The 18,884-nt window shown below is 45.7% G+C and overlaps 1 protein-coding gene across 1 annotated transcript; it reads right to left on the bottom strand.

Moving 5' to 3' along the window:
- Nucleotides 1-1,559: 1,559 nt before the first annotated feature.
- CRYM (crystallin mu) lies at nucleotides 1,560-18,355 on the bottom strand. Its single transcript, XM_082713791.1, has 8 exons — nucleotides 18,066-18,355; nucleotides 17,405-17,558; nucleotides 14,984-15,046; nucleotides 10,699-10,800; nucleotides 8,446-8,629; nucleotides 5,176-5,297; nucleotides 4,058-4,142; nucleotides 1,560-1,905 (listed from the first exon to the last, which is right to left on the bottom strand). The coding sequence occupies exons 1-8, from the start codon at nucleotides 18,233-18,235 to the stop codon at nucleotides 1,841-1,843; spliced, it is 945 nt and encodes a 314-aa protein (XP_082569917.1). The 5' UTR covers nucleotides 18,236-18,355; the 3' UTR covers nucleotides 1,560-1,840.
- Nucleotides 18,356-18,884: the final 529 nt, after the last annotated feature.

Here is an 18,884-nt window from a genome sequence, read left to right as displayed (position 1 = left end):
TTATTTTTATGTGGTCCCAATAGTTTATTCTTGCTTTTGTTTCCCTTGCCTAGGAGATATATCTAGAAAGAAGTTGCTATGGCCAACGTCAGAGAAATTACTGTAATTGAGGAATTTTAATAATCCCATTACCATACACCCTTCCCTACACATCCTTTAGTGTTGTGACCATTAAGGTCCCCAGAAAGACTTCACAGTCACTTGGGATGTGCAGATGCAGATCAAATGGATATTTTATTCCAGTGCAATGGCCCCCATTCAGACAGTCTGGCAAACATGATAAACTAGGGTTTAGGTCACCTAGAACATGAAAAAAGGACCTATTAGGAAGAGTTTGGGGAGGAAAGCAAAGCAATAGAAAATGCTTTTGCTTGCTGCTGACTTATCTCATAACCAGCCTAGGAATGGGGGTGGATTCGGATGGGGTCTTCGGCAGGCCAAAGGTCACACCACTCTGCTAGTGATTCAGGGGAGCTAGGGAAAACACACCTCAGTTTCCCCAACTGTAAGTTGGGAAGGTTGGACTAGATGATTCTTAATGACCCTCTCAACACTGATACTTTGGTGGACATCTATAGATTTGCCTATCCAATATTCATTTCTCCCTCTTTTTGCTAAGAGACCCCTTCCCTTCTATTAGTTCATGTGGTCAGGTGGGCTGAGTCTATTCTTGACTTCAAGGGGGAGCTTGTGACCCAGGCCTGGATAATAGGGACATCAGATTCCCCTGGATGATATTTCTTTGGGATAGGCAAATGGCACTGGCCTGGGCCAGATTGATCTATCTCATTTAGCCAGAATGTTAAGCACGGAAATGGGCACATAACCTACAGGGTACCCTGAGTCTCAGTTCTGGGATAATCTCCATTTCTGCTAGGGTTGCTAAAGAGGATAGCCAGGGGGAAAACTTACTTAGTAATGGGACCAACACTGAAGAAAACAGAGCTGAGGGATTGGGGAGAGCAAAACTGGGTCCTGTGGACACTTGGGAGACCTGGAAACAGCTGTAGCTTAGGACCTGTTACATGTGTTCTTCTTAAATACTAGAAACAATACATTCCACTCCTCTTTCCTTCATTCTGCCTAAGGTAGTTTGCGTTGTGGTCGCTACCACTTGTGACCAAAGGAGTCTTGGCCAATATAGAAGCTCCACTGTTTCTTGAGATTTAAATTCTAAAAAGCCAGAAATGAAAGTCTACATAATGTTTGATTCCATTTATGTGAAATGTCCAGAGGAGGCAAGTCCATAAAGATAGAAAGTAGATCAGTGGTTGGCAGGGCTGGGAAGAAGGGAGAAAGGGGAGTGACTGCTATTGAGTACCAGGGTTCTTTTTGGGAGTGCTGAAATGTTCTGGAATTAGAGAGTCTTGATGGTTGCTCCCTGTAAGCATGCTAAAAAGCACTGAATTGTGTACTTCACACTGGTATGAGAATTGTATGCTAATTTAAAAAATAGAAATAAATTTAATTATAGTCATTGAAACTCCCCCAGGGAATGAATGGAAGCAGATGCTCCCCTCACTTTCTTTGCCATGAAACACAGAAATGACCAAAGCAAGAACAGCAGAATTGGAAATGCTTTATTTCAAGGAATTACAAAATGCAGTGAAATACAGGGCAAAGGGAGTATTACTATAAACAGATGTAACAGAAGAAATGGCCACCTAGTTTTGCTACACACACAAATGGGGATCTCATTATTTAAGGTATAAGATATGATTAGCTCAAAACTATAGCTCACTAGGCATGGGGCTCCCTTATTTGATCTAGAAATCACAAGACAGCTCGTAACAACGTCCCTTGAGCCGTAGCTTCTACCTCAATGGGAAGTTCCTTTGTTTTATTTACCAGATGACCAGGATTCGTACACTAGCTTGGCTGCAACCAGGTCTTCCACCGCCATTCCTGGAATGGACAGAAAAGTGGTTCATTTTTTGTCAGAACAACTTTTCCTGCCACAGCCCAGGCCCTGTGACTTGCAGTTTCCTAATACATTGTCTGTGCTACTAATGCCCGTCTGGGGAAACATGGACTGATATCCAGAGGTGAGCTTAGGCTTGGGAGGTCTGTGAGGGGATGGGGGGCAGGGGGGAGGGGGGAGGGGTCAGGGAAACGATGCTAAGTGAGCAATGCCCACTAAACACATTTTAAGGGTCCTTCAAAGTTGAGTTCAGGGGCCAGAAAACTTTCTATAAGGGTCCAGATGGTACATGTGTAGGCTTTGCAGGCCCTGTGGTGTCTTGGAATTAAGTCTGCCATTGTACTGCAAAAGCAGTCCTACCAGAGAGGTAAACAAATGAGCCTGGCCATGTTCCAATAACATTTTCTTTATGGACACTGAAGTTTGAATTTCATATCATTTTCATCTGTCATAAAATAGTCTTCCTTTATTATTTTTCCCCCCAGTCATTTCATAAGAAAACTTTCCTAGTTTGAAGGCAGGATAAAAACAGGTGATGGGCTTGGTCTGGCCCACCGGCTATCGTTTGTGGATCCTTGGTCTAGTCCAATCCCCACATCCTTCAGCAACCCCACTTGTCTTGCTATTTTGGATACATAACTTCACCTCAATTGGGTATAGGTTCTCCAAGGACAGGGGCTGATTTTTATTAATTTTCATAGACACCCCTGCCCCCAGTACAGATTCTAATACATAATAAGTATTTAATATGCACTTGCTAGATGAAAAAAATGTGTCAATAAACCAATCCCCAAAGCAAGAAAACAAGCATTGCTCAAAAAGGGTACAGCAGGGGTGCCTGGGTGGCTCAGTGGGTTAAAGCCTCTGCCTTCGGCTCAGGTCATGATCCCAGGGTCCTGGGATGGAGCCCCGCATCAGGCTCTCTGCTCAGCGGGGAGCCTGCTTCCTCCTCTCTCTCAGCCTGCCTCTCTGCCTGCTTGTGATCTATCTCTGTGACAAATAAATAAATAAATAAAATCTTAAAAAAAAGAAAATTTTTGGGTGCTTGATACTAGGAAATAGGGGAGATCTTGAGAGATGGCAGATGGCATCCCTGAGGGGCTCAGGGCAGTAACTACTTATCAACCGATTTGGGAATCTTTCAGTATTTTAGATGTATCAGCAAATTATCAGCTCTGTTACTACACGTGTCCATTTCCTTAGGTCTGCTTGGGTGGAGTTGCTGCGCTCAGGGGCAGACCGGCCCCGGGGAGCCTGCCCTTGGTTGGGCTTCTGCCTGCACAACTCTGGTGGTAACGAGGCCCCCCATGGAAGCCCTTCTCCAGTCAGCAAGCAGGAGGGTAGGAAGGGAGGGGAAACAAGGGGTCTCAGGCTATACTTCCTGTGTGGGTCTCTTCCGGTGGGTCTCCCTGCTATTTCTCTTAAGCTCTCTGTCTTGTGACAACTTTATCCCCCACCCCCACCTCTGATGGATACTTTCTTTCTGACTTTCATCTATTTTATTATTATTTTTTTGGTTTTATTTAAATTTAAGGTAGTTAACACCTAGTGTATTATAAACTTCAGGAGTAGAGTTTAGTGACTCGTCAGTTGGGTATAGCACCCTGGGCTCATTACCTCTCACGTCCTCCTTAATGCCCATCACCCAGTTACCCCCTCTCCCCATCCCCCAGCCCGCCAGCAACCCTCAATTTGTTTCTGATGATTCAGAGTCTCATGGTTTGTCTCCCTCTGTTTTTAATCTTATTTGATTCTTCTGACTTCCATTTAGATCTAAGTCTAACTGATTTACTGCTGACACTTGCTATGTGCAAATCATTGTACATACACATCACTGAATTCTCATAAACACTAGAGGTAACAAGCAGTGAAGAGACCGCCGTGGCTCAGACAGGTGAGGTGAGGTCCCTTGCCCAAGGACGCATGTCCAGGGAGTGGCAGAAAAGGGAAGCCCAGGACCACCCAGTTTCAGAGTTCCTGGGCTTACCTACTATTCTAAGACATGTAAATAATTGACCCAAGTGACGGATTTTATAACTCAGCTGTTGAGTCAGGTGACTCATTCCTCTTTCCACCAGTGGGCAAATCTGCGTTGTGCTCTGGTTGGATATATGCCCTGGGAGCTAGAGTCCTTACCCAAAGACTTGAACACCGTGGTCTTGTCACAGAGTGCTGGCTTCACTCCCTTCACCACTTCTCCCAGCTCAGCAAAAATCTCGGCCTGGGAAACAAACACACACTGACCTAGACCATGGAGCCAATGTCCACTCCAGCCATACTCTGAGGGAGGACAGAGAGGGCAGCCACCACTGGGTAAGAGAGAAACTTGACAAAAAGACCATATGTAAACTGGCTTTCCCCATTAAAAAAATAAATAAGCATATATCATAAATAAGCATATATATGCTTATTTAATTAAAAAATAATAAATATATATTTAATAGAAATAAATAAATAAAAATAAATGTATACATTTAAATAATATATATTTGAATATATAAATATATTAAAATAATATACTTAATATATATGAATAACATTTTTATATATTTAAATAATATATAATAAATAATATATATAAATATGTATTTAAATAATATATAAATATATATTTCTATATATTTAAATAATATATAAAATATATATTTAATTATATATAAATAATATATATATATAATATAAATAACATATAATATATATATATATATATATGCTATTTGCATAGCATCTGTCTTTGTGATACCATGAATGTCGAGATACAAGTTTGTGGCTGGGGTAATGTCTGGCCAAGATGGTATGTCAGTGAGGAAATCAGCATGTTCTTATCTGAACACTCATTTTGGCAGCCCTCTTCTTGATCCTATGCTCTGTTTACAAAAGAATGAGGCCAGAAAGTGGCCAACCCCAGTCCTGTGTTGTTGGCCACACTGGGAAGGTTTCCGGGCACTTCTCTCCCAATCTTACCGCCTTATAGGACAACTCAGTCTGACGGAAAAAATCCGTCAAGCCGCTCTCTCCAGGCAAAGGGGACAGGAAAACACATGTCAACACCATAATGGCCACATTACCCTAGACTGGGATTAGAAAGGGTTGAGAGATGTTTTAGGAGCTGCCAATTTTTCCCCCTCCCCAACCCCCAAAAGAGGTGGGGGTGACTGAGGTTTGGAGGAGTCCAAATGGAAGGGGAGGTTAATGGAACCCTGGGATCCCACTGAAGCCTGCTGGACAGCAGCCTCCCAGGAGGAGGGGCTCACCCCCGACAAGAGGACATCTCCGGACTCTTTCAGGGCAGCCTCATGGGAGTCCACGTAAAGCACAGCCTGTTTCATCAGCTCATCATCCAGCTCTCTCCAGTCGGGTCTGCTGGCTCCGATGGCTAAGAGACAGCAAAACAGACCGTGAGCCCAGAAACAGTGACAAAGGACACTACACGTGCCAAAGAACGGAAGAAGGGGAGGGGGAAAGCAGTGACCTAGGACACAGGAGAACATTCAGATTTGGGGTGCCGCCTTTCCCAATGCCAACCCCTCCTGATCAGCAAGAATGAACACTCATCAGTAAGAACTCCTTTTTTTTTCTTTCTTTCTTTCTTTCTTTCATTTCATATCATGATCTTTCTAAAAGATTTTGAAGCAACTTAGCATTCATTTATTGGTTGCCTCCTAGCCGTGGGATGTTTCACACATATTATTTATAGTCCTCACAAGTACGCTTCGTGTCTGATTCTCACTTAAAAGATGCACACACAGAAGTTCAAAGAAGTGGAGGTGCCTGCCACAGTTCTGTCTCTGATAAGTGCACCTAACGACTCAGAGGGAGCCATGCATTCCACGCCTCTTCTGTTTATCCGGGGCAGCGACTTCTGGACAAAAACCCCGAAACAGAGACATCACCCGCCGCTTATTCACACCCCATTCTCCTCCGTCTTCTGCCGATCTGCTTCCTCCTGAATCATTCTCATTCGTCACCCCTAACCATTTCTCTCTTAACTTTGACAAAAGAGCCCAGCACCAGGGTCACGAAGTAACCCTGATCAAGAGGAAGCTGGCTCCATCCTGGCCCCGAGATTTCATGTCCTTTGCAGAGAGCCCAGGAATTTAAGAATCCAAGGAAACATGCCTCCTGGCAGATAAGACAATGCAGAGGCCACCACCAAAGGCCCGCGGGGCTGGTCAGAGGGACCGCACTGGAAATGGTGGGGACCTAAGTTCACAGAAGAAAGCCGGCCCGTGTAAAGAGGGCAAGCATCCTTCAGCTCAAGCTGATTGAGGCCACGTGAGAAAGCAGGGCTCCATTAGTCTCCCCTTCCTCCTTTTTTTCCTCCTTTTTTCTTAAAAGAGAAGCAGGAAATCTATTTGCATGTGTTATTTCTTGATTTTTTAGAGCATGCTATGGTCCAAACAAAACACATCTGCTGGCTGGAAGCAACTCATGGCCAACTCGTCTTTGGAAACCACTACAAAGCCTCAGGCCAACGTATTATGTGCCTTCTCACACTGCGTCCAGTTTTCCCTGCTTGCTCCCGCTCCTGCTGTTGTCCCTCCCTCTAATTTTCAAAGAGAGTGGTGTAAAAATGTCCTTGAAGGTCATTTGTGTGAGGGGTTCTACAGAACAAAAGCACGAACCAAATGAAGCTTGTAAATAAATCATAAGCTGGTGGGAAAAACCCTGGTTTCTCAAGCCATCCCTTCTCATGGCACTTGGGTCTCCCCCCACCCCTCCCCTGCCCCAATTCTTCTGAGCAGGGCGAGTTCTCAAAGGGCTGTGGGAGGCCACTTGGGCAGATGGAGGTGTGCCAGGCAGCAAAGGGAGGGGCCTGACTTAGACTGGACCCTGGCCTTGCTTCAGTGAAGCTAGAATGGGTGAGGGTCAGACCCTGGCTGGGGGTGGGGGGCAGTGGTGCGGGGACAGGATGAGCGAAATGCAGGCGAGGGTGGAATTGGGCCTATCTCTTAGCCAAGCTGCAAAACAAGTAAAATCTGTTGCTGGTGTTTCCCTGTCAACCGCACTGGTAACATACTCGTCTGAAGTATATGTGATGCCTCTGTAAACACACAAACCAATTTTGTCTTTAGGCTAGGGACGCAGAAGCGATGCCTTGACTCACAATCGAGGCAGCCCTTCCTGGAGATTCACAGTGTGAGAGAGATTCCCTGTTGCTGGCACCGAAAATGGAGCATCCACATTACAGGGAACGTGGGCGGCCTCTAGAAGCTGAGATTCGCCCCCAGGAAGCCAGCACTCTTGTCCTACCTGAGCCTGGAACAGGGGTCTGGCCTCTAGCTGAATCCGAAGCTTGGACAACACCTTGATTTCCCCCTTGTGTGAGCAGAGGACCCAGCTGACCCCTGCCCAGCCTTCCGAAACCACAGAAACTACAAAGTAATAAGTATATGCTGTTTTAGGCTGGGGGAAAAAAAATCATTTCCATCTTGCTGAAGATTCAGCTCTTGTCTGTTTCTCCAAGAATGGGTTTCTCGTGATTTCCGATGACCTTCCAGAAAAGGGGCTACTGTCCATAAAGCCAGAACTCACCCATCTCTTGTCTACTTATTCCCTGAAGCCACGTCCCACCGAGACCTTCACTTCACTTTGGCCCTTTCCTCAGACGTGCCACACTTTTGTCTACTCCACAGAAATTAATCTTTAGCTGGAACCATCTATTTGTTTCATCTGCTTGTTTATCTGTTATCTATTCCCCCTCCCTAGAATGCAAGCACCAGGAAGGCAGTGACCTTGAGTGTGGCTTATTCTGGCCTGCCCAGCATCTAGAACAGTGCCTGGCACATGGTAGGAACTCAATACACATTAGGGATAGAATGCATAATCTTGGCTCCTGCCTGCTCATCTGCCAGTAGGTACAGAAATCTCAGCTTCTGAGTTCACACCATGTGCTTGTCACTAAAACAGAAAACCGATAACATGTTTAAATCTCTAGTATTGGCCTCGCTATGCACAGACTCCAGTCGTCTTACTGGAAGATAATATAGAACGTAATTTAAGAGCTTGGGCTCTGAGGGTAGATCGCCCCAGTTCAAATCTTCAGAAAAATCTTCAAAACTTCAGAAGCCCCAGGAACTCTTATATTTGGAGTCCTATACCATTCCAGCACACGTGCTAATGAGTGCCCACAAGTCACAAGGAATGTCTTTTGTGCTGTAGTAAAAAAACTTTTTTGAGGGAGGGCGGGGGATAATTCTAAGTATTGTTAAGAAAGAATGACTCATGTGGCTTTTGTGATTTAAATTTCATTACATTTATGAACTTAGCGGTGCCTGACCACCTGCCATAATGTTACCTTTCATGGAACTTTAATTAAATTTGTTGTAAGTTTCAGGCTCGTGACTTTTGTTTCATAATTTCTGAGTGAATATTGTTTTTCGGGGCTCACATGTTTGCGAAGACCTTAAAAGGCTTGGCCATTCTGCATGAGTAAAAGAGCTCTGCAGATGCAGCCACTCCGTCCAGCCTAAGGGACAACTCTGGTCACCACCTACCCACGCTCACGGAGCCATTCTACTTACCATTGATGTGAGCCCCAGGCTTCACCCATTCACCAAACAAAATGGGCTCTGTTGCCATGGTAACTGTGATGATCACATCTGCTCCTGTCACAGCCTCCTGGACCGATGAACAGACCTCTACCTCTCCTTGAACTGTGTCCGCAAACTTCTCTGCATTCTCTTTGGTGCGGTTCCATATCCTCACCTTCGTTGGGGGGTAACAAGAGGGACACTGGTGTCACGATTGTTTGGCTGTTTAAGTTTCATCCAGCCCAGAGTACCAGGGGAAAGATGAGCCTCTCTAGGGTAAGGGCTTTGGTTATTTAAATCATCTCCTACGGAGAAAGAACATCTGACCAAGGGCACAGCATTGATTGCGCCCGACACCTGACCAAATATTTGAAAATGACCTTTCCCTACTCCTTTCTCCTTGCAAGAAGCAGGAACAGTCTTTCACTTCTAGCCAGAGATACCCTGCCTCTGTAGCTTAATAGCTACATAATCTAATCATTAGTGGAGCAAATTGTGGAGCTAGGAAGGCTTGGAATCAATCCTCACTCTGTCCCATACTGCTCACTCCTGAAATGACTCAACCTCACGCAGCCTAAGTTTTCAGGTCTACGAAACGCACATGATAACTGGGCACGGTCAGCATCCAACTCCCACCTTGTGTTTGAGACTGTAAAGGAGTCAGAGCAGATGTGGGCTTCTAGGACAGCACTATGTGTGGAATAACTTGATCTCTGAAGGGGAGGTAGGGGGTTGAAAACAAGAAGGGGTTGAGCAGTGAGGAGTGCAGGGGATGAAAATGTCAGGAGTAGTGGCTAGTTAGAGGCCTGGCAGACGCTGGCAGGAGCCGGATCGTTCGCCTCACCAGGTGGCAGGGAGTTGCTGGCTCGCTTAGCGAACTTGTAGGCGAGGAGTGGGGGTTGTAGACCCTCAACAGAAAACAAGGCCTAAAGCATCTCCCAAAAGGAAAGGTAAGAAATACAGAAGTAAATGTTATGCCTAACTAAGTTCATCAACCAAGGTAAAAAAGAATACAGTATACCCTATCAAAGGAGAATGGTTACCCACAGCACCCTTCTGGATAAAAAAATGATGCAAGTGGATATAAAAAATGGGTAACCTGCAAAGTGATGATGTTAGCACATTTCATGGAAAGATAGGATATACAACTGGGTATATCTAACATGATGGACACTACTTTATGAAAAACTAAAGAGAGGATTGGAAAGTGGTAACTGCTTATCTTTGAAAACAGATAAAAGGCATTTTTCTTTGTTCTTCCTTACAGTCGATATTTGCCAAAGCAGGGGTATTATTTTTATCATTAAAAAGTCGTATTTTACGGAATGCCTGGGTGGCTCAATCCACGGAGGGCGGACTCTTGATTTCAGCTCAGGTCATGACCTCAGGGTTGTGGGATCAAGCCCTGCTTAGGGAGTCCTTGCTCAGTGGGGAGTCTGCTTCTCCCTCTTCATCTACCCCCCCTCCTACCTGGGCTTGCTCGCTTTCTCAAATAAATAAAATCTTAAGAAATAAAAAAAAATTTTTTTAAATGCCATATTTTAAATCTGCCCTACCGCTTTCACACATGTGCAAAAAATAAAAGCATAAAATGTTCCCATAAGAAGTGGGAGGCAGGGGCGCCTGGGTGGCTCAGTGGATTAGGCCGCTGCCTTCGGCTCAGGTCATGATCTCAGGGTCCTGGGATCGGGTCCCGCATCGAGCTCTCTGCTCAGCGGGGAGCTTGCTTCCCTCTCTCTCTCTCTCTGGCTGCCTCTCTGTCTACTTGTGATTTCTCTCTGTCAAATAAATAAATCTTTGAAAAAAAAAAAAAAAAAAAAGAAGTGGGAGGCATAACTGGGGCAAAGGCAGACCAGCACTGGGGTTATGGAGGCAGGGTGCTGTGGTCTCTTGCCCCCCAGGCCTCGTTCCCAGTTTGTGTGTCCATACCCATGAATTCCTAAAAAATCCCAGAGTCTCCTTAGAGAAGCACAGAGAGGGACAGAAAGGAAAACTGAATGTATGCAATGGATATAACACAATCTTTTAACCAAGTGGGCTTGCTGCATCCTCTGGCATACCCTAGGAATGGGAAACTGGAGACAGGTGATTCAGGTCTCTTTGCCTCCAATGGGACTTCTGGGCGAGTCATGAAAAGAGATCAGCCTTGACCTATTTCAGAATAGCCCAGGTCGCAGTGAAGGAGTAGAGATAAAGGCCCCAACTGCTCCCTCCCCTCTTCTCCCTCAAGCTTCCTGGACTTACCTCCTTAAAGGAGAACTGCTCTGTGAAGACCTCGTAGTGGCTGTAGGCCTGGACACCAGCCCCAAGGATGCACAACACTTGACTGCTGGGTGGTTTCAAAAACTATGGGAGAGAAACGAGGTGAAGGTCAAGGGAGAAATAGCGGCCAGATGAAGAACAGATACAGTTTGAACATCAGGTGCCCAATGCCCTATCTTCGTCTCCCTCACTATCTCAGGCAATGAAGGAGATGGAATTTTATGTTTCAGTTTCCCCTCTGTGGCGTGTGGAGAGGAGGAAGGAGCCTTCACCGAGCACCCAGTATATACCAATGCTTTATCCTCCCAATCTCATTTAGACCAGCCAAGGGCCCCATGAGCTAGGCACTCCTACTTTCATCTTCCTCTTCCAGATAAAGAAATCAGGGTCTGGAGAGGTTAAGGAACTTGCCCAGAGTCCTACAACTATGACATGGCACCCTGAGGCTCCAAAACCACGTCTTTGATTCTCCAAAACCACGTCTTTGATTCTCCAAAACCCACATTTGTTCTCCTGGGCTGCCCTGTCTTGGGGACATGAGAAGCTACACCCACTTCTCAGAGCCCCGAGTTACTTTGAAGAGCTACCTAGAATCCATGGCTCAGCCTCCATGTAGAGCCAGCCTCTGGGGCACATGCTCTGGATGTATGTGTGTCCGTGTTTGGGAGTGGGATTTATGATCACCTTCCATCAATGACTCCAGTGAAGTCATTCTGACCTCCCTGGGTGAAGTTACCACTTCACAATGCTTATTTGTTTACAGAGTCATTTTCTTGTCCTGGTCTATGAGCCCATGAGGACAGAGATGGTCTCATGTGCACGGATTTAGCACATACCTACAACTATGCGTAAGAAATCAAGTGAGGTTATTAAACCTCAGCTCTACTGACATTTAGGCTGGATAATTCCCCATTGGCTGGGGTGGGGGGCTGGGTCGTCCCATGCTTTACAGGTTGTTCAGCAGCTTCCCTAACTATGCATTAGATGCAGTATCCCCTACCTCCCCTAGTTGTGACAACCAAAAATGTCTCCCACTCCTTGATGTCCTTGGGGCCAGAGGCAAAATCATTCTGTGCGGAGAACTACTGGCATAGAGGATATCACTTGCTCCTCAAACCATCCATATTAAGCAAGACCCTCTTTTGCCGTTTCTCTATCTCATGTAGCAAATTTTAGTTCCTTGGGCCTGCTCTTTCTTACAAAGTTAATTATAGCATTTCTGGAATGTAATCTTAAAAGTGAAAGTCTCTTGAATTATTAATTACTAGCAAAACGGAGTCTCAGAAATACGAGCAGATGTTCATCTCTCCTATAGCTGCAGAAGGGGAGATATCATTTTGTGCCATAAAATAGCATTCAAAGTATCTGATTTGAAACATTTTCAGAATTACAATATCCACAGAACCCCTCAATCTTATGCTCTTACGCAACGAGGAGAATTAGCTGATTTTTCCTTAACTAAATCAATCGTTTTTTCTGTTCTCAGTTAATATGAATCTATTCTAAGAAGTATGCGTGGGTTTCAGAAATTGTTGTAGTGTCCTGTAAAAGTAACCTTCAACTTCTGAAACTAAATCTTTAATTCTGATTGTTGTCTTGATAATTTGTTGCCTTGGTAATAATGTTACATACAATTGACATCCCTTTCCCTAAATAGTGTAACTTTTGTAAGATTTATTTAAAAAAAAGAAGAGGACTAGTGGTACTTCATTCTTTTACCATAGCATGCAGATAATAAAAAATATGTATATGAATCTGGTAGGTTTCTTATGGTAGAGTTTGAAAGTGTGTGTGTCATCGGCGTCTGCTAATGAGTAGCACTGTGTCCGTCTAGCCTTGCCATGTCTCCAGCTCCCACTTAAGAAATGCTCCCCTGCACTTCCTGTCCTTTAGCCACATCAGCTTCTTTGCAGACTCCCAAGCACATGTACTTCCATCAACCACAGGGCCTTTGCACAGATTTTCCTCTTCATGGAATACTTTTCTTTCTGTCCCTTACGAGTAATTCCTACTAAACTTCAAATTTCTGCTCAGATGTCCTTTATATAGGAAAAGCCTTCCCAAATTCAACAGATCTTCTGTTATACCCTCTCACAGAATTTCTTCTCTTGCATTCAATGTATTTGTCAGGGTTGTGATTTTACATTTGTTGGTATGATCTTTGGGTGAATATCTGTTTCCGCAAATGGACTCTGTGTTCCATGATGGCAGGTACTGTTTAGCTCACCACCCTATGCTCTATGCAGAGCACTGGGCCTGGACCCTGGTGGGCACTCAAATATTTGTTGAACAGATGCATGCCAGGGATAAACCCTGATATATACTGTCATCTTGAGAAAGCATGTCAGAGTACTCAACTCAGGTTACGTGCAACCCATGTGCAAAGAAGTTGTTACAGTGACTGTCAGGCCCGAAAACTTCCCATACATCTCATCCTCCCTAAAGCCCTAAATGAAAGAGAAGCAGCAAAGAAAACATTCTCTGTTCCAGGGCAAAAAGTATAATAGCCCCTTTGTTCCTTATTGAAATAAACCATCTGTATCCCTGGGCATAAAGCTGTGACATTTCAGCCTAAGTTCTGAGCATCAACTCAATGATTCTTAACTCTTGTGGGAGTGCAGATTTTTATCAATGCAAAAAAGCACAGTGTAACTGGATGCTGCAAGAGTTTGGTTTCCACAGGGTGCCTGGGTGGTTCAGTTGGTTAAGCATCTGCCTCCGGTTCAGGTTATGATCCTGGAGTCCTGGGACTGAGCCTCAGAAGACCCCGCAGCTACATGGCATCAGGAAGCCCTAGCCTCCATCTCCTCCCACAGTAAATGAGGCCAATAAGATCTTCTTTGCTTTCCTCACAGAAACCCAAAGATATGTCAAGACAATGGGCTGGAAATTATTTTGACAAGACCTTCACACACAAATGTAAGGCAATATTGTACCCTTGAACATACATGTGTTCCTCAGGGAGTCCCTTGCTCATTTCAGTCTGAGTTAGGTCTGGAGATAATTCAAAAAAACAGTTCGTCCAGCTGTGTCCTGTAGTCTGCCCCCTTCCTACACGATTACCAGATTAATCCTCACATTCTTTCCCCCCCATCCTGCGTTTAAAAAATCTTAACCATCTCACGATCTGAACACCTGGTGTCTGCTGCTCTCCACATCCCACACTTCCTTTATGCTCAGGCGTCACAAACGAGCATCAGCAGACCTTGTACTTCTCCATTTCATGTGAAGACACCCGGTTTTCCAATGCTCCTCTTCTTAACCCTAACCTAACCTCTAAAAATACTGTTTTTCTTGTAGGATGACCTGGCACTGCTTGGGAACATCATCGCTTTCCCTTCTGCCTGAAGAGTGTCCCCCTCCCCTCTTCACTCACTTGCTTCCTTCAGTCTCTACTCAAATGTCACCTTCTGGGAGGGGTGAGGTCCTCCCTGGATAATTTGGGAAGTCACCACTCCCAACTGAGGATATTCTCAATTCTGCTTTAGTTTGTCCAGCAGCACACTGTTTTCTGCTGGAAGTAGGTTTTGTTTTGTTTTTAAAAGCAAATCCTAGTATATTATATTATACTATATTATATATATATAATATAGTATAGTATATTATTAAACTCAAAAGGGATTTGTTGTTGGTTAATTATTTTCTTGGCAAATCAAACTTTTCACCTTGTTTATTGTCTAACCAACCGTGCCTGTTTTGCACATTGCCATCTTCCTGATATTTAGAACAGTGCCCGATACATGGTAGGATCTCAGACAGTATTAGCCAAATGAATACATGAATCTGCTCAGATCTCTTCAGCTCCCCCTCAGCTTCTTGGCTTTGACCTGTGGCAACCACACTGATTTACCAGGAGCAGTGTGGGATGGGGGCCACAAAGCAGTCCTGGAGTCATAAAAGTCAAATATTAAATTCTTGCTCTGCCACTTAGTAGCTGTGCAATCTTGGGCAACTCGCCTAACCTCTCTGAACCACATTCACTAAATCTGGCAAATGAAGATAATCGTATCTACTTTGCAAGGTTGATGTGAAGATTGGGAATAATGTATGTAGAGTACCTAGAATCCAGTAGTGCTCATTAAATGGTAGCTAATAATTTCGTGAATCACTGTGTTCACCTGATGTCCCATACTTGTCATTTGGAGTTCCAGCTATGTCCAAGGAATACCAAAATAAGTTCCTCACATCTCCCTTAGGCTTTCAAGCTGGAGACACCCAACCTGACTCTCCAGCAAACCTTAGCAGTACAGCCTGGCACTAGTCTTACCTTGGTGGCGATGGCAGAAACTGCAGCTGTTCTCTTTGCAGTTATGATGTTTCCATCCATGACCTTGGAGGAAAGGAGCGACAGTGAGCAAGGGGCACTCCTCACCAGAACTTAAGCAGAGAGAAGCAGCTCAAAATGAGCAGCCCTAGGAAGCATCATACTATCCTACAGAGAGCACAGGCTTGCTATCAGATTTGGATCAAACAACAAAGAAATAATGCCAACCATTCAGAGGATTTTTATGAGGCTTAAAAGCAGTCACAGAAATGTGAACATCTCATACACGATGAGCCCTCAAGAATTGCCCTGGGTTTCTCAAAGCATCAAGTGAAGGAGGAATTTGAGGAATTAGAGTAAGTCATCTGACATCTGTTCAAGGGCCATGAAATTCTGTCTCAGTGGCTCTCCACTCCTGCCACACATGTGGGGAGCTTTGTGAAGTTACAGAGGCCCAGACACATTAACTACTCTGTATCTTGAAGGGAGGGACACAGGCATCCTTGTTTTCAAAAGCTCCCCAGGTGATTCTGAATTACATCTTGCTAAAAATAATCACCATCCTTTGCACTATCCTCCTGTTTTTAAGTTAGCCATCTTGGTTGAAATTTACCAGGTAGCACCAGTGTTCTCATATTTACAGAAAAGGAAGTGAATCACTTACTACTGAACAGATTCAGGAAGGATCTAAGGTCTTGTCATTTCGTTAAAAGCCCGAGGTGGTCCCGCTTTGCTAGGGAACCACCTTTGGCAAGTGGTGTGAATGTCATCTCCTTTGAATGAGTATAGGTTGGGAAGAGCTAGTCTTTCCAGAGGAGTCATGTACAGCTGGGTTCCTGTACTCAGGGAGCCTGAAATTCAGGGGAGGAGGATTTAAGATCCAGAGATTTGGGCGGAATAATGAAGATTGTCCCTGGTAACAACTCAACTGCCTGGTCTCAGAGCCAGCTTGCAGGGTAGAGGGTACAGAGCACGTGAGTACAGAGTATAAGTCCTAGGATCATACAGGTCTAGCAACGATTCCCTGGGCCTTTCACAAACCAGCTGTGTGACCTCAAGCAAAGTGGGCTCAACTACTTTGAGCCTCAGGGACTCCAACAGAAATTGGGGGAGGGGGATGTGAATTAAAATCTCCCGGGTCTCCTGGGTGGCTCAGATGGCTAAGCGTCTGCCTTCGGCTCAGGTCATGATCTCAGGGTCCTGGGATCCAGCCCTGCATCGAGCTCTCTGCTCAGCAGGAAGCCTGCTTCCCCCTCTGTCAGCTTGCCTCTCTGCCTACTTGTGATTTCTCTTTCTCTGTCAAATAAATAAATAGAATCTTTCAAAAACAAACAAACAAAAAAACCAAAAACCTCTCCACATATTAAGTCACTGGGAGAAGGCATCTTGTGATAGTGCTCCATTTAATAGGGAATATATCATTAACGGATGCCTGGGTGGCTCAGTGGGTTAAGCCTCTGCCTTCGGCTCAGGTCATGCTCTCAGGGTCCTGGGTCCTGATCGAATCCCGCATTGGGCTCTCTGTTCAAAAGGGAGCCTGCTTCCCCCTCTCTCCCTGCCTGCCTCTCTGCCTACTTGTGATCTCTCTCTCTCTGTCAAATAAATAAATAAAATCTTTTTAAAAAACCCCTCCCATTGAGGAATATTGTCATAACTGAGATCAATTTCTCTTCCTTAGCACATGGTAAGCTCTCAGTAAATGGCAGTTGGAAAGGCAGGAGACACAGTCTCCAGAGGATATGGACCATGGACTTAACACTGAATAGGTCTGAAGTATAGTTATGTAAACCTGGGTAAGATGGGCATCGTTGCTCTAGGACTCAGTTTCCTCATCTGTAAAATGGGGGCAAATACTACTACTTACCTCACAGAGTGGCTCTAAGTATTGAGGGAGTGAATACAGGTAAAGCATTCAGAACCATGCCTAGCCAATACAAAGTGCTCAGTAAAAGGACTACTGCTCTATTTTGATGCTATCATGAAATGTTAAAACAGGTTACTGTGTATCTCTCTCTACAGGACACTCGTTTTCTTCCACATTACAGAGGTTCACTAAATAAATGTTTCCTTGGCTACTGAGTTTGATTAAACTGTATATTGGAGTAACTTGTATAGGACAAGAGTTTCTTGTCCTATACAAGCTCAGGAATGAGGAGATTGTTACTTCCACACTGTCTGTCACACGCTTGAAGCAACAGTGGGCTCTGGTGCTGGGCTATATGCATCTTCAGGCAGGCCTAGAAACAGACACACGCTCACAGGTAATCTTCACCGCGGCTAGCATCCAGAGACATCATCATCGTTCAGACAGGGGCACGTGTGGTCACAATCAAAACTCCCCGCAGCTCACTCAGAGAACTAATTTCGGAGGCTAGCGCTGGGCCCAGGGGCCCCACCTCACCCCAGGGCAGGGAGTTTGCTCACCGCCAGAAGGGAGCCATTGCTGGGCTCAAAGAGCAGCACAGTGGCCTGGTGAGAGGGGACCGTGGAGGCGGTGCTGTGGCCCTCGTAGAAGGTGACCAGCTTGGTGGTCAGGGCATCCTCGGCAGCACTGTAGGCGGGCATGACCCCCAGGAAACTACAAAGAGAGAGGGAGTGAGTAGCTTCAGTCCCTTCTTCCCAAGACTGGGGGTGTCCTATCAAGTCCCCATATACCTTCCTTTCTCTTTCCTCAGTCACTGCCCTACTGTCCTCCGTTGCCCCAACTCCTCTGTCCTACCTTTAGGCAGTACATAGAGTACATTCAACAGTACAGAGCCATCTGGATGAGAAAAACCATTCTAGTTCTGCCACTACCTACCTATGTCACCTTGGGTAAGTCACTTCACTTCTCTGAGTCTCAATTGTCCCCATCAGTAAAATATTATCAATACCCACCTATATGGATAATGTGTTGAATTTAACAAGATAAATCTCTATAAAGCGTCACTTGACCGGTGGCTAGCGCCAATATTAGGTGGCAGCTGTTACCAGCAATGATTAGGCAGGCAAGCCCTCTTTTCCTTTCTCCCGCTGCCCCCTTCGCTTGCCTTGCGTTCCACCTTTCCAGTTTCTCCAGCCCTTAACCCCGGCCTTCCTCACTCACCCCCTGTGCTTGGCCACCGGCACCACGGTGCGCACCGGCTGCATAACTCCTCCGTCGGGGCCGCTGGAGAAGTTGGCCAGAGCCGCCTCCAGCGGCGGGATGAGGAGGCTGGAGCTGCGGAGGTGCTTTTGCACCTCGGCTGCGCTCAAGAACGCTGGCGCCCGGCTCATCTTGCCACCGACCTCCTAATTGCAGCTAGGGCAAAGCGCTCGGTGTTCCCTGGGGCTGCGCCCTATATGAGCGCACGGCGCCGCGGTGCCGCCTACTGGTCACCGCCCAGCTTCAGGGGCGGAGCAATGCTGGTCTCCGCCCACGCCCCCCCCTCCCCCGCGCCCCCAACCCGAGCCAGCCTCGGTTGGTTGAGCTGGGTCCCCTCCAGCTACGGATTCCCCAGGATCGCAGTTCAGGCGGTGGGTTGGTAGGTAGTATTCTTGGGTCCGGTTTCACAATTCCTGTGGTTAGCTGTAGTCACGTTACTTGCAAAGGGCTTAGGCACCCCCCGTCCCTCCGCCCCCCACCCCCACCAGTCGTCCCCTCCGGGAAAGAGGAGGCAGGGGAGATGGAGGGCAAATGGTAGTGAGGCTCCCTTTTTCTTAAATTATTATCTGCTGCTAGGAGACCTTAGATCAAAGGAGATGGTTATTAAAAAAAAATCATTTCTTTTCAGTTCTGCCCCTACCTGGAGTCCCTTATCTCAACCACCCTCCTACTCCCACTCCCACCTCCAGATCCCACACCACTGATTGCTTTAAGTGCAATTTTCTTTTAGGCTAACTCAACTAACCTTCACGTTTTTAAAAGGGGAAAGTTTCCAGGACA

This window comes from Mustela nivalis (genome assembly GCF_964662115.1).
Source record: "Mustela nivalis genome assembly, chromosome: 19".
Lineage (NCBI taxonomy): Eukaryota > Metazoa > Chordata > Mammalia > Carnivora > Mustelidae > Mustela > Mustela nivalis.
Note: the sequence above shows the minus strand (reverse complement) of the source record. Positions and strands in the feature narration are given on the sequence as shown.

What these genes read in the sequence shown, in the direction of transcription:
- CRYM (XM_082713791.1), bottom strand. Translation starts at nt 18,235, where the DNA reads ATGAGCCGGGCGCCAGCGTTCTTGAGCGCAGCCGAGGTGCAAAAGCAC. An exon ending in GCCTGGGGCTCACATCAATG is followed by an intron (nt 5,298 to 8,445) that starts GTAAGTAGAATG and finishes GCTGTCTCTTAG; the next exon opens with CCATCGGAGCCAGCAGACCC. An exon ending in GAGATGTCCTCTTGTCGGGG is followed by an intron (nt 4,143 to 5,175) that starts GTGAGCCCCTCC and finishes TTTGTTTCCCAG; the next exon opens with GCCGAGATTTTTGCTGAGCT.